The sequence below is a fragment of the Physeter macrocephalus genome, chromosome 4 (assembly GCF_002837175.3).
Source record: "Physeter macrocephalus isolate SW-GA chromosome 4, ASM283717v5, whole genome shotgun sequence".
Lineage (NCBI taxonomy): Eukaryota > Metazoa > Chordata > Mammalia > Artiodactyla > Physeteridae > Physeter > Physeter macrocephalus.
Genome location: NC_041217.1, coordinates 128,356,207 through 128,372,400, shown reverse-complemented (window position 1 = coordinate 128,372,400; position 16,194 = coordinate 128,356,207). Strand labels below are relative to the sequence as shown.

Genomic DNA, 16,194 nt, shown 5'->3' with positions numbered 1-16,194 from the left:
CTTTAGACCTTTTTTCCTTTTAAGAACTCTCAAAATTATTTCTCTTTTTTATATCTTAAAATAAACTTCACATTTTAGAATAATAACATCATATATAACAGGCAAAGTTCTACTTCAAATAAAATCTTATTCACTGTTCATTTTTTACCCATTTATTCACCCCACAACTATTTACTAAGTGCCTTCTACGTGCTAACACTCTTTTAGTAAAAACCAACCAACCAAACTAACAAAACCAAAACAAAATTCCTGCCTTTGTAAAGCTTATATTCTAGAAGGGGAAATAAATACTAAATGAATAAATATATAATATAATGTCAAGTAATAAAAACAATTAATGTTTATTTGGAGGTTTTACTATGTGCCAGGCTTTATTTTAAGTGTTTTACGTGTATCATTTCATTTAATCTTCCCAATAATCTTTTGAAGTAGGAATGTTATAGTCCTCATTTTCAGAGGAAGAAACATGGACACAAAAGTTTAAATAACTTGCCCAAATCACAAGGTTTCAACACCATGAAGTCTAGGTCTGGAGTTTGCACTATAACCCCCATGCAGAGTGCTGTGAAAAAAATAAGGCAGAAAGTGATGGCGAGTAGGGGATGGGCTGGGGTGTTATTTTAGATATCACGTGGTTAGGGAAGGCCTCTCTGAAGAGGTGACCTTTATAGGAAGTTCTTTTAAAAGCTCTAGCGTCGGGTTTCCCTGGTGGCGCAGCGGTTGCGCGTCCGCCTGCCGATGCAGGGGAACCGGGTTCGCGCCCCGGTCTGGGAGGGTCCCACGTGCCGCGGAGCGGCTGGGCCCATGGCCGCTGGGCCTGCGCGTCGGGAGCCTGTGCTCCGCAGCAGGAGAGGCCACAGCAGAGGAAGGCCCGCATACCACCAAAAAAAAAAAAAAAAAAAAACTCCAGCAACGTGTCTTGCATCTAGTTGTCATGTCCTTTTAGACACCTTTAACCTGGAATCATTCCTCAGCCTTTCGTGACATTGATACTTGAAGGGTACAGGCCAGTTGAGAACGTCTCGATTTGTTAACTTTGATCACTTGGTTAAGGTGATGTCTGCCAGGTTTCTTCACCATAAAGTTACCATTTTTCCCTATAGTAATTAATGAGTAATCTGGGGAGATATCTGAGACTGTTCTATTTGAGAAAATCCTGTTCTCCATCTGACTTTTACCCAGTGGTTTTAGCATTCGTCAGTGATTCTTGCCTAAAGCAGGCATTACCATGATATCTGCAGAATTGTGATTCTCTGATTCTGTCCTTCTTTCTATATATATTAATTAGCATTTCACTCTGAGGCAGAATCTCCTCTCTCTCCATCCCCTCCACCCTTCCTTTCTGACTCCCTCCCTCTCTCACATCATAACAGACTAGTGGGTTCTTTTTGGACTCAGTTGGTTATCATCTATTATTGTCATTATTTAATGTTCACGTTGTCCCACATTTAGTTTGTGAAAGCTCCTTTGTTCTGGCTTCTATATCTTTCTCACTTGATTCCATCATTTTTGAGAACTTTCTTCCTTTATGGCACAACAAGATGTTCTAGGCTTGTCTTGAACTTTTTACACCCCAGTCCTGGAATCAGGCATTTCCAAGAATCCCCATTCCTTTTTGTGGGGAGTGGTATTTAGAAACCAGAATCTGTGTTCTAAGTATGTTTTTTGGTACGGGGGTGGGTGTCATTGCTCTGCCTTTCAGGAGATGGAGATAGGTGATGAGTGGATATAAATACATATATCAGTATATAATTCCATCCACTACCCCTATTCCATATGTGTATCTTCTGTTTCCTTGGATCTCAACATTAATAGACAACAAAAATAGTTTCAGAATAGCTGCATCCATATCACTGCAACAGCATACCTACTAGGAGGAGTTCAAGAGTTCTTTGTTGTTTTTAAAATGCAGTAATTCTTAAAAACTGCCGGGGAAACTCGTTTCCTAAATTTCCCCATTTTTCAACTCACATAACTTAGGAAAGGCAAGTGACTTTCCTGAAGCTACACAGTGAACAGGTATATGAGCAAGTGCTACACATTAGAATTTTTGACTCCTAGGTAATTGCTTTAGAGTAAAAATTAAACTTCCAAATTATATAGCTGCAATTTTTTTAAAAAGGTAGTATTCTTCTCCTTTAGGTATTTTCGCATTGAACAGTTCTGATACAAACACTGTAGTTCTTCCCACAGATATTCTCATTTAATTGGTTTGGCTGTGGCTTGGTTATAAAGAGTTTTTAAAGCTCCCCAAGTGAGTCTAATGCACAGCCAAGTTTGACGACCACTGCTTTTGCTTTTAATGAGGATTGCAGTGGCCTCTGGGTTTAGCTACTGCTTTTTATTTCTCTCAGTTCTCCGCTTCAGTGGCATTGAAAATTAGAATTGCTAAACATGGGTAGAAAATATTCTGGAAGGGTAGACATCAGAAAGTCCTACAATGTTGATGAACAGCTTGAGATGGGAGTCAGCATGTGCCTTTTCACCACTGTATCTGCAGCCTGGCATGGAGGAGATGCTCAATAGTGTTTTATAAATGAACAAATAAATGACAGTGTGGTGGGAATATGGAAGTATTTTTTAAGTTCTTCAGGTCTTTCTATGTTATTGAATTTTTAAATAATAAACATATATATATTCAGAAAGAAGATAACATCCTTAAAATATAAAACGAACTCCCAATGCCGAATGCAAACCCAGCCTAAGGTATATGTTGATGCACTGTTGGCAGAAGGGCCCAGGGGCTCACAAGGAGGGGCTTCATGTTCTGAGTTAGACACTGACAGCAATGCCAACCTTCAGAATATAACCCTGTCATTACTTTTTCCTATTACCAAGTATTTATTGAGCCCTTATGGTGTCCTGGTGGCATGCTGGGCATATGAAATTGCATTATTTTAAAATAACTCTCTTATTCGCTAAACTCAGGGATTGTGAAGAACTTTCACATAGCCATTGTGCCTTCATGATATACCTGTGACGTAGACGTAGTTCTGATTTCACAGGTGACAAAATTGAGGTCAAGGAGATAAGTTTTTCACTGAACTGCAGAAGAGCAAGGAGTCTCTGTAGATGGTTTTCAGCTGTATTCCCAGTGCACAGTATCTGGTACTTAGTAATGCTCAACAGATACTGATGAATGACTCTATGAATGAATGAATGAATAAGTGCACGCAAGAATGAATGCACGAGTGAGCAACAGAGCAGAGACTCAAACCCAGATTGACTCTGGGTCCGATGGTCATAACACAACATTCCTAGTGGGAAAGGAAAGAGGAGCCCAGATCAGAGCAGAGGAGCAATATCTATATAAAGAAGACACAGTAAGTAAGGGATGAGTTGTAGTGAAAGACTCAGAGATTTAGGGAGGGATTAGGGATTATGGCTGCAGGAAATGAACATAACATGTGGAGATAGGAAGCCCATAGTCAAGTCCCAGCTCCATTAACTAGCTGTGTGATCATGAGCATATCAGTATACCTCCCTGAGCCTTGCTTTCCTCATCTTTAAAGTGGGGCCAGACTGTGGAAACAGTATGGACATGTCTTAAAAAACTGAAAATGGAACTACCATATGACCCAGCAATTCCACTCCTGGGTATATACCTAAAAAAAACAAAAACACTAATTTGAAAAGATACATGCACCCCAATGTTCATAGCAGCATTATTTACAATTGCCAAGATAAGGAAGCAGCCAAGTGTCCATCAACAGATGAATGGATAAAGAAGATGTGGCATATATATATATATCATGGAATACTACTCAGCCATAAAAAATAACAAAATTTTGCCATTTGTAGCAACATGGATGGACTCGGAGGGCATAATGCTAAGTGAAATAAGTCAGGCAGAGAAAGACAAATACTGTATGATATCACTTATACGTGGAACCTAAAAAATACAACAAACTAGTGAATATGACAGAAAAGAAGCAGATTCACAGATATAAAGAATAAACTAGGCGTTGCCAGTGCTGGGGAGTGGGGGAAGGGCAATGTAGGGGTGGGAAAGTGGGAGGTACAAACTACTGGGTATAAGACAGGCTCAAGGATGTATTGTACAACACGGAATAGAGCCAATATTTTGTAATAACTAAATGGAAAGTAACCTTTAAAAATTGTATAAAAATTAAAAAAAAATTTTTAAATGGTAATTTTGACAAAGAAAGAAAAATAAATAAATAAAGTGGGGCTAGTAATACTACCTTCTTCCGAAGGGTGTTATGTGGATTGAAGGCAGTAATATTTAGAAACATGTTTTATAATTTCTGAAGAGCTATATAAATGTTACTTATTTATCACTGTTGCTTTGGAATTGGTGCCTGAAAGGGTCCCTGTAGATCACCATGTTTCAGCTTCTCATTTTACCTCTTTAAACATGAGCTACAACTGGTCTTCGTATTTTAGAAAAAGGCCAGCATATATGCAGTGAGTACTTAAAAGTTAGGAGTTAAAGAATCAGGATTCTACTTAAATTCCCAGCACAAAGTAATATTTCTTAAAGCTCGAATAAGATTCTTTGCCCTATTCAAGGCTGTCAGAGTGTTAGCTGTGTTTACTCTCCTGCACTGAAATGCAAGTAGTGTGAAATTGAAACCTATTTATGAAATTTCAAAACCTCTTGGTCTACTCATGGGCACTAACCATGCTTGTATTTATAACAGACCATGAAGAATCCTGCTCATTGAAGTTTAAGTAGCACCTTCATGAGTGAATGTATTTTGTTTTATCCCCTGTTCTTGTCGTTTGATAGTTTTTACTCCAGTGAAGAAGTAGAATCTGCTGAGAGGGTGGGAAGGAGGGCTGGGATGGCATAGTGGAAGCACAAGGGCTCTTCTGGCTTGGAGTTAAAGACTTGGACTGAAGTCCCAGTTCTGCCACTTTCTGGCTGTGTGACTTTGAGAAAGTCACTTAACTACTCTGAGCTATAGTTTGTTCATCCAAAGAAAAAATGGGGCTATTAATACATACCTAAAAATGTCATTGTAGGGATTAAAGGAAATATATGACTGCAATTTATTTAACTATTAGGAAGGCTAATTGTGCCACCAGTCAAGGGAAGTTCCACTGAAGTCACTGTAAACAGTAACTTGAGACACAGGAGATAGAGGCTACTCAAAATAGCATTACCTTCTTTCTCGCTCTCTCTTTTTTTTGTTGTTTTTTAAATTTGTTCTGTAGGTGGTTCTTCATTTGCCAGCAAACCCTCCACACCAACTGGATTGGGTGGAGGATTTCCACCTCTCAGCTCGCCACAGAAAGCATCTCCTCAGCCTATGGGTGGAGGGTGGCAGCAGGGAAGTGGCTATAGCTGGCAGCAGACACAGTCTAAGCCACAGTCCAGCATGCCCCACTCCTCTCCCCAGAACCGACCCAACTACAACGTGAGCTTCTCATCCGTGCCTGGGGGCCAGAACGAACGTGGGAAAGGAGCAGCTAACTTGGGTAAGGATGACGGTATGGAGCCTGGCTATAGGGTACCCAAATGTATGTATGTCTGAAGAAGGAGATAGAAAACAATTCCCGTAGTTTCTGACGCAATCTTTGAATTGTAGAGACAGAGCACGATCCCTACACCAGCGTGGTGCCTGGAGCTCCAGGTTTTACCAGGCTCCTGACACAGATCACTTTGTGAGTGCTGGCTCACCTGTCTGTCTCTCTCCACACTGAGACCAATGCCTCATTGTCATTAGCACCTAACAGAGTGCCTGGCATGTAGTAGGCACTAAATGGGTATTGAATGGATGCGAGTGAAGGTGTGGTTGCATCTTGAAGCTGTCATTCCTTTGGAAGAGAGGGTAGAAGAGGAAGTTTGGGAACTTTTCAAGCACTGTGTTCACATTTGCTGTTGGACCCCATTTAGAGGAGTGGACGTATCTTGGACGTTTGGTCTTGATTACCCTCTGGTTGGGGGATGTTCCTGAGATCATTGGGTTTCCTGTGGTCGTTTTTTCCTCTCTTCTGAGAAGAAAGTTACAAGAACACAAAATGGCCCAACAGCTAAGGCTGGAGGATACTCTGGATGGGATTCTTCCTTTTTCAAATGGGATTCTTGATAGCGAGTGAAAAATAATATATTTTGCATAGCAGGGATGGTTAAACTTGAGTTTGCTAAAAGGCCTGTTATGATATATTTTACATTTCAGTTGATTTGATTATACCTAAGAATGAAACGTATAGGGACATGATAAGGAAACAGGCCTTCCTATGGAACATGGAAAATGAAATTCTTCTACTTTTTCTGGCAGCTGTAGCTGACATTTATTGAGTGCTTATTATATGTCAGGTGCTATTCTATGCAGTTTTCGCATATTATTTAATATAATCTTCCCAAACCAACCCCATGTTGTAGACAGAGGTCAATAATTTCCTAAGTCCATACAGCTCGTAAGTGACCGAGCCAAGATCTGACCCAGGACAGTGTGGCTCTAGAACCCCTGCTCTTCACCGCCACACTCTACTGGATATGACACAGGTGACTTCTCATAATACTAACATGACAGGGACTCTCTTATTGGGAATACAACATCATGTTTGTTCTTTAGTTAGCAGTGGATATTCCTGGATAATTCCATAGAGTCACCTGGCTTCCCCTCTGTTTTTTTTTTTTTTTTTTTTTTTTTTTTTTTTTTTTTTTTTTTGTGGTACGCGGGCCTCCCTCTGCTGCGGCCTCTCCCGTTGCGGAGCACAGGCTCCGGACGCGCAGGCCCAGCGGCCACGGCTCACGGGCCCAGCCGCTCCGCGGCACGCGGGATCCTCCCGGACCGGGGCGCGAACCCGGCTCCCCTGCATTGGCAGGCGGACGCGCAACCACTGCGCCACCAGGGAAGCCCCCCCTCTGTTTTGATTTTGAGTAGATGTGGGGTGAATGTGTTCAGTCAGCAAATATTTATGGAGCGTCTTCAGTGTAGAAAACACTGGGGATACGCAGCGAACAAGACAGACAAAATCCCTAGTCTCAGAGCACTCACATTTTAGTGCGTGCGCATGACAGTGTACGTTCAGAATGCCTTACAGTATAGAGCTGGCAAGTGGGTTTCAATTCCAACACCAGCTTTGGTTGAAGGGCATGGACTGCGTGTACTCCTGTGTTTTGCTTCTGTTTTGTTTTAACAACAAACATTTAAATAGCCAGGCACTGTTCTAAGCACACCATGCCTGGTTGACAGAGGAGGAAATTGAGGCATGGAGATGGCAAGGAACTTGCTCCAAGGTCACATCGCTAATAAGGGCAGAGCTGGAATTCAAATGTGGAGAGTTTGTCTCCAGGGTCTTTGCTGTTTGCTGCTATGCTAGGCTGCTTTTCCAAACAGACTGATAAAGATTGTGAGGCTAAAACCAGACTGAGGGAAAAAGAGCACTGTGATGGACTAAAAGTGTCAGCTGAGTGTGGGCAGGAAAGCAGTGGTGTGCATGGATTTCAAGTACCAAAACCCAGGTCTTGGTCCCATCACTGATACTAACTAGTTGTGTGACTGGGGTCTGGGGGGGCGTGGGGGAGGGAGCAGAGGTATAATTATGAATATTATCCACATCTATAAAAAGATGGAACAGTGGATATGGAATTATGGAATTAGATTTAGTCTAGCAATCCCGCCCCGAGTCCAAGCTTTGCCATGGACATGGTATATGATTCTGAGCGATCTCTTAAGTTCTCCAGACTTCACTTTCCTCATCTGTAAAATGGACATGACAGGGTAATTGAGAGGATTAAGGGGCTTAGTGCATGTGAAAGTACCTTGAAGACCAAGTGTTTTGACATAATAATATGATATTATGTTTCAGAGTAAAAACCATAATAATTTTAAAAATATTATGTTGCAGAAGGGAAACAAAAAGCAGCTGACTTTGAAGACCTACTCTCTGGTCAAGGTTTTAATGCTCACAAAGACAAAAAGGGCCCTCGAACAATAGCTGAGATGAGAAAGGAGGAAATGGCTAAGGAGATGGATCCTGAGAAATTAAAGGTAAGTGAGCCTCTGACCCAGGGTGATTATTAGGTGTGTGGAGCTGTCAATGTGGGACTAACCTATAGAAGGTGCCATGTTAGGTTTCTAGCAACCACTTTATTTCATTTGGTTCCTATAGCTGTGATTTGAGTACAGCTGTGTCCTTTAATAGCAAAGTACTTTCGGGGAGTACTGTGTATGCTGTTTCGTTTCTTTAATAAAATGCACTTTATTCCATGGTATGGTAGTATAGATTTTCTTTGTTTACATTTTCAAATAAGCAATGGCACTCTTTAGGAGGTGATCTTATTGTTCAGATGGCATTCCGATCTGTAGGTAAGTCATTATGATTTGGAGGTAAGAAGAGCGCATTATTTATGTTCTCTATTTCTGCTTTGAGAGCTTTATACTAGACCAGATCAACTGAAGCCCTCAGGATCTCTTCTTTGCTGACAGAGAGGGAAATACTGATGTACCTGGGAATTACTCACTCCTGTGACGTTAGACCTGGAGGTTTGGGGAGGTGGCAGGGAGGAAGGCTGAGGGAGGTGAGGTCCTTGGCTTCCCCACTGCTTCCCTTCACTTTAACCAGAGCATTTCTGCTTTTATCTGTTTTTGATTCTTGGAAGTCCAGGTAAGATTTTATTTGGGGAAAGAGAATGTTTCCCTTTTAGTTTCTTTTCTTTTAAAGTTTGCAAACCAGTGACGCCCTTATTTCATAGATGAGAAAACGGAGACATTACTTTATAGCTGAGGATGTTATCGTGGATGATGGTTAATTTGGGAGCAAAAGGGTGGTTATATTGATTAATGGTGTGAGATAGTGAAAGAGTTTGTGAAGATCAAGACAAGTGGACTGCTCTCCACAGAAAGAGAGGCTGAATTTCCACATGACGAAATATACTGATCCTGTAACAGCCTGGAAGATGAGGGTCTAATCTGTTACTCTAAAATCAGGAGTGGTACAGCTAGTCAATGCTACACATTTTGAAAAAATGTACCACTGTTCTTCGCCATAATTTCACTACAGATCTGAACGTTCGTTGAAGATGTACAGATACTATTTGGAGTACAATATAGGATCCTTTGTTTGTATTTGCTTTGCACTTCATACAACATCCAAAAGGTTTTATATTCCTTGCAAAAACCTTGTGCTCCATCTCAAGAACCTTTGTTCATTAGGTAAACTCTGACAGTTTTCTATAAAAGAAAGTTATTTATGTCTTTTAAACCATGCTTGCTTATTTAGTTGGTATGGGGTATTAAATCATTTGGGAGAGTAGCCATCATTTACCTTGACTGAGCTTCTGTTATGTGCTAAATGCTGATGCATTGTTACAAACCCTTCAATTTAATCATCTCATTTGTTCGAACTATGAAGATTCAAACTATGAATGCTCATAGTTTGAATGAATGACTAAATGTATTCATTTAACAAACGTTTTTGAGCTCTATTCCATGCCAGGCATACTATTTGATTTCTGAGTTACAGTGATATGTAACAAACACTACCTTTGCACAAACAGGTCTACCTAGTGGCAGGGAAAGACAAACACATGATTACAATAAAGTGTCACACATATTATGATAGAAGCATGTTTAAAAGTTAGCCCAGAGAAATTTGTTCTTTTTTCCAAGGGATTTTTTTTTTTTAGTGTCTCTGTGTCACTATACTAGATGGAGCAGATAGCAGGGACCCAGACAGACATGGTGTGTGCACTCATGGAGTTTATACTTTAGGAGTGAGTAATTAACTCAGGGGGGACCAGAGCAGAAGGAAGGTATTCAAACTCTCAAAGGCAGAGCAGTATGAAATTCCTGAGCAGGCTCTTGAAGGATGATGAAGAGTTAACCAGAAAGATGAGGTAGGGAGTGGAGGGAGAAAAGCAGGTAGAGGGAAGGTTGGAGTATGCAGGTACTCGATGTTGCTGGAGCAGGAGGGGTTTCCAGAGTCACAGTGGAGACCCTCTGGACTCGAAAGCATTTGAATCTCTTAATTGCCCCTGTGTGTACAGATTCTGGAATGGATTGAAGGCAAAGAGAGAAATATCAGAGCACTTCTGTCCACAATGCACACCATGCTGTGGGCTGGGGAGACTAAGTGGAAACCAGTTGGCATGGCAGACCTGGTCACACCAGAGCAGGTGAAGAAGGTGTACAGGAAGGCTGTGCTGGTGGTGCATCCAGATAAAGTGAGTACAACTTGCTCTCCCCCACCGCTTGTCTGGTCCTCCTGTCGTTAGTTTACAAGTATGCGTCAAAGCATCATACTTTCAACTTGTTGCTTAGACCATTTATATAAAATAAATCCCATGGGCTCAGAAAAGGTATTTAAACAAATAGTTATGCTTTATGAAACAGAAGAAAAGGAATCAAATAATATATTACAAATAATGGAATGGGGGCTTTCCTTAGGTGTAAGGTTCACCACTGACTAATTTTCAGGGAACAGATACAAACTGTGTCTTGACTTACGGGTGGGCTAAGAGCTGGACAGGAAAATGTTCTCCTATAGCGATACAGCAGGATATTTAGCCAGGATTATATAGGGAAAAAGCTTTAGAACGTAGTTGGCAAACTTGGTGAGAATTAACAAAATATTCAAAATGGAACTAAACGCTTCACTATATTGATTATGCCAGTTTATGTTTTCATTGAAGTACATACACATATACGTGCTGCACATTGTCAGAAACTTCAGCTACTGGATGGCCCATTTGAGATCACCATAATACACAGAAACCTCCCTGACAGAATTGGGTCCCTTGCTGTCTTATGGACTGGCTATACCAGTCCTATGATGTGAGGCTGTGACTAAAGTCCTGCTTGAGAACACATACTTGAATTTGATATATTTGATTTTCATCTCTCCACACTTTTTGTGACTAATCTGGATAGTATTAAAGAAGTGATGTGTTTCAGTGAATCAAAGAGCAAGGGAAACAGCCCAGAAAAATTCACAAACTGTATGCCTATGTTATGGGTCTCCAAGAACTTTTTTTAGAAATGGGAAAATGGGGACTTCCCTGGTGGCGCAGTGGTTAAGAATCCGCCTGCCAATGCAGGGGACACGGGTTTTTGCAGAAACTGATAATGTGATCCCAAAATGTGTATGGAAATTCATGGGACTCAGAATAGCCAAAACAATCTAGGAAAAGAAGAACAGGGACTTCCCTGGTGGCTCAGTGGTTAAGAATCCACCTGCTTATGCAGGGGACACAGGTTCAAGCCCTGGTCCGGGACGATCCCACAGCCGTGGAGCAGCTAAGCCTGTGAGCCACAACTACTGAGTGTGCATGCTGCAAGACTGAAGCCCGTGCTCCACAACAAGAGAAGCCACAGCAATGAGAAGCCCGCGCACCGTAACAAAGAGTAGCCCCCGCTCACCACAACTAGAGAAAGCAACAAAGACCCAACGCAGCCAAAAATAAATAAATAAATAAATAAATAAATTTATTAAAAATAAAAAGAAATGGGGAAATGGGTTTTTCAAAATATAGCCAATCAATTGGAGATAAGCAGTCATGAACCTTTGTCAATTGGTAGATAATTCTGGAAATGGAGATACATTTTGTGCTGCCCGGTAACTTCTCTATTACCTATTCAGTGACTGATCACTACTACCATATGTGAATCCCTAGGAGGAGGGCTTTCTGGGGAGGTCATAGTAATTAGGGGCATGTAGATGGGGCTGTAAAAAGAGAAATGGCCTAATAGAAAAACATTTCAATTCCTTAGAGCCCACATATTAGCAGTGAAAAATTTAATAGAAATAAAACTTTGGTCTGTGGTATCTAATGTGTGTTTTTGTTTTTCTATAGGCTACTGGGCAACCTTATGAACAATATGCAAAGATGATTTTCATGGAGCTCAATGATGCCTGGTCTGAATTTGAAAATCAAGGCCAAAAGCCCTTGTATTAATTTATGAGCTTTTCCATCTCTGCTGCAGACCTGTGCTAATGCTTAGTGTGTGTCACAGTTCTGAGGTTTTCACAGGTGAACCAAAAAACTCCAGCAACGTGTATCCAGTACTTAACTGTTAAGTTACCCGTAAATTAATTCCTCATTGATAAGGAATGTGGATGTTTGTTTTCTCAGATGCCCACCATAAAAGGTCCAAAGCAGTAGAGGAACTTTTAGTCAGATGAGCTTGCAGAGTTTTACAGCATTCCAGCCTGCCCTTTGGAGAGCCTACTCAGCGTTTTGTGGGGGAATGGAAAATAGAGGCCACCAAAGGCATAGCACCCATCTCAGTGTCTGAGGATAGGATGATGAGCAAAAGTTATAATAATAAGTTTACATGGTGGACTTAAATGGTTTTCATATTTTCTTGGAAAGATATAATTTGAGCAGTGGCTTTACATAGACTCCAGGAACACAAGCACCAAGTATCTTTTTCAGTGGAAATTTACTATGGTCTCTAGCATAATACTGTATACTCTTTTTGGTCAAGAGGACTAACAGATGTAAAAGAACCTGAATTATGTGGGAAGTGATTATATTATAATCCAGTGATTACTACCAATGCTTCCTGGATAAGCTAAAATTTCGTGAAAATGCTGGCTAAAGAAAAATAGGGACTCTGAGAGTGTAGAAATCTGTATTCCTGGTCAGAAAGTTGGGCTGCTACCTTCTTTTCCCTTTAGAAAACAGGATGCTTGGAGAAAAAGTCTTAATACCATAACAACAACCTGATTGGAAAGAAACTTCTAATTTTGCCATTAGGCTTAATGCTTTTCCTTTTGCTTAGCAGAGAAAATGCTCTTTGCTGGGAGCAGGTTGTGAAGCAGTTTGGCGCATTCACAGTCAATCAGGAAGGATGTGTAGCATGGACCCCCTTGTCCTCCGGGTTTGTGAGTAGCTGTGGGAAGAGACTAGACGACAACACTAACCACTAGTAACCAGACAGGGGCAGTTGCAGTGAGAGAGCCGAGCTCCCTTCAGACTGAGTCCGATGGCTTGTCAGGACTGGCTTTTTGAGGAACCAGGTTCCTTTTCCCACCTGATGAAATTGGACCCCTTGGATTATTACAGTGGGGTTTATTGTTTGAAAAGTTGCTGGGGGTCCACAGGAACAACAGTCACACAGGGACATCTGTGAAAGTAAAGCAAGACTGAAACCTTTGCAGACTTCAGACTGGTTGGATTTCAGTTCAGTGTTTTGGCTGTTTCTCATTTTAAGGGGCAAGCAGTTGTTATTATCCTGTGACTTTAGTAGATCTCTTTGGGTGTGCACACGCACAGTGTGCAGAGGATATATATGCAAAGCAGATGGCAAAAAAGATCTCCATGCTAGTCTTAAAAGGTTCGTGCTCAGTATGGTAAAAAGCTTTCAAAACTTGTTTTTAAAAGACAATCATTTTTTTGTTTCTATTTTCATTTTCTTGTGGCAGACTGTACCAGAAAAGCAGCATGTCAAAAATACTTTATGTTCTATATACAACTCTCTCGTTCTTTCTCTTCTCTCTTTCTCCTTTCCTTCCTTCCTTCCTCCCTCCCTCCCTCCCTTCCTTTCTTTCTCTTTCTTCCTTTCCTTTCCTTTCTTTCTTTTTTTTGTTATAAAGATTCATTATTTATTTTACCTTTTGCTGACAATGTGAAACTCGCCTAAAATGTTCTCTTTTTAAATATACAGCTGTAAACTGTTCAAAGTAACCATAAAAAACTAGGTGTTATTTATTAACATATTATAAAATAATGTTTGATGCAGTATGTGCTTGTCTTATTTAAAACTGGAATGTGAGACATGTTGCCGTGACTCTTTTTTCTCATTCACATTTGTAGATAATGTGTGAACTACAGTATATAATGATAATAATTAAAAGGATATGTGAATGTCACATACATTTTGAAATGATAGAACTATATTAGCTTTGTATCATGTTTGGATAATTCATCAATGTTCACAGTTTAAAACATCATTAAACATTATGTAATTAGCAATGAGAAAGAATCTTACCTAACTTAAATTTGGGATGTTCCCTATCTCTTTTCCGGATACATTATAATTCTGGACCCCTATTCATCTCAAAACTCTTAACATATGCAGACCAACAGGTTTTCGCATTCCTTTTAAATATCTGGTTCTGACAGAGCTCGTTGTTGATCAGATTTACTGTTTCGTTCATATTTATTGTAATATATTTTTTGTTTTGTAAATATGTTACACCAACAAAATGTGATTGGTCTAAAATATTTGTAATGTATATTAAAAGGCTCAAAAATATTTGTAGAAATGTAAGTTATTTTTGCACTCGTGGGAATATGATGACAAGCTTGAATTATACCTTCTGATTCACTTTTAAGAAAAGTTATGGAGAAAGAATATGAAAAGCATATAATACATTTGCACCAAAACATGATCTGACAGGACTTCTTGGTTTATACTTTAACCACCCCCCGTTGCCACCCTTGCCCCCATACACAGACACACTTTTGATCATGCTGCATGAATGCTATGTTTCAAAAAGAATCAGCATAGAAATACTGGTGTTCTAGCTAGGATATTAATGCATTTGTGTGCTGAGGTAAATGGATTGATCCTGGGAGTCTGAGACTTTGTCATAGAAAACAGATCGTTTAGGTGTTTAAGAAGAGAAGCAGCATGTTCATTTGGAAGCAGATGTTGCAAATCAAAAGCATTTGAACTATCAGCGTTGTATCTCTGTCTGGAAGAACGTTCAAGTTAGACCCTAATGATGCTGATGAAACACTTATAGTATAAGGAATGAACATGCAAGTTGAATTCCAGAACCAGTTATCGCAGCAACAGGACAGTTTCCCTGCTGAAAACATCTATTGGGGAATTTAGGTCAAGTAGACAGGTTTTGGTTGTTCTATACATAAACCATGGTGTTTCAGCATAATGGTACAGTGTTGGTTTGAGACCAAAAGATTGAGTTTGAATCCTGGTTTTTCCACTTAAGGACTGTTATATTGGGCAAATTGCTTAAACTCGCTAAATCTTCATTTTATTGCTTGTAAAACAGAGACAATTCTAGCAACCCTTCAATGGAGGAATTAGGGATTGTGTATATAAACTGTCCGTAATCAAGTGGGTAGGTACTCACTAAATAGTAGCTATTGTTATTGTTACTGATAGTCAATAAAACAAAGTATCACTGCAGGTCGGTACTGGGGCTGGAATTACACTGAAACCTCAGGTGGTAGGGAGGGGATAACATGCGTGGGAAAAGGCAACCAGAAGTAAAATGTGCCGAAGTAAAATGTGCCTTAGCCCTTTTTTCTGTCTCCCTGGGCTGACAGAGATCTGTCTGCATAAAATGGCGGACTTACATTGTAGGTTCTGTAAAGGGAGTGGCTATGTGTAAAAAAGTGGTGGTTAAGATTGAGGAAGGAAAATTAACACTGACTGATTACAATAGTGCTGCATCGAACTTGCGTTTACTTAAGCACTGATTTGAGAGCCACCCCAGTGCAGATAGGATGCCACTGCCTCTACCTTGAATGCACTACCCTAGGTGCTGTTATATATATTCATTTTCTCATTTAATTTGCAAAAAGTTCTGAGAGGCATGTTTTGTAAATCCTAGCTCAGGAAATAGCAGCACAGAGAGGTTTACCCAAAGCTGAGGTTGAGGTTAGATCTTTTCTGTAGGATAGGGAAAGATGATACTATATATGGTGAACTTTATTAATATTTGTGAATTCAACCAATATTTTGTGTATACTGTATGCAAGATACTAGTAGATGTGTAAGGGAAGATCAAACTAATAAATGAATTTGATTGCTCTGTTAAACATTAAGGGCTGTTATTTCTAATTACTATGGTAGTTCCTGCCTTCTTAGTGCATAAGATCTACTATGGAGAACAGTTCAAGTGTTGACTGTCTGACTTCATATTTAAACTGTTTAGGGCTTGATCTCAACTAGTTACTATCTGAGTTTAGTTTTCCCATTTGTAAAGTGGAGATAATAAAACCTAGTTCATAGTGTGAGAGAACTGAATGCAAGGAGAGAATATAAAAATTTATCCAAGAAGTCCTGTGTAGTCCTGGACAGTGTGACAGAGGACATGGATATACTTCTAAGTAACACAACTGATGGCAAGTTGGGGATAGGGTTCAGCTTCTAAAGTCTTACTTTCTGGGGTTTTTTTTTGTGTGTATGTGAAAGTTGGTTCCTTTATTTTTTTTGAATTTTATTTTATTTTATTTTATTTTATTTTTTTTTGTGTGTGTGTGGTATGCGGGCCTCCCTCTGCCGCGGCCTCTCCCGTTCC

The 16,194-nt window shown here is 40.1% G+C and overlaps 2 protein-coding genes across 3 annotated transcripts in view; both read left to right on the top strand.

Moving 5' to 3' along the window:
- Positions 1–14,158, top strand: part of DNAJC6 (DnaJ heat shock protein family (Hsp40) member C6) — a 153,393-nt gene extending 139,235 nt beyond the window's left edge. For both annotated transcript variants that reach the window (XM_007103136.4, XM_024119930.3), the window contains exons 16-19: positions 5,182–5,445; positions 7,825–7,967; positions 9,965–10,141; positions 11,771–14,158. In XM_007103136.4, the coding sequence (XP_007103198.1) occupies positions 5,182–5,445; positions 7,825–7,967; positions 9,965–10,141; positions 11,771–11,872 (686 nt within the window). In that variant the 3' untranslated portion in view covers positions 11,873–14,158. The remainder of the gene's footprint in view (positions 1–5,181; positions 5,446–7,824; positions 7,968–9,964; positions 10,142–11,770) is intronic.
- Positions 1–16,194, top strand: part of LEPROT (leptin receptor overlapping transcript) — a 145,420-nt gene that overhangs the window by 105,978 nt on the left and 23,248 nt on the right. The window lies entirely within an intron of this gene.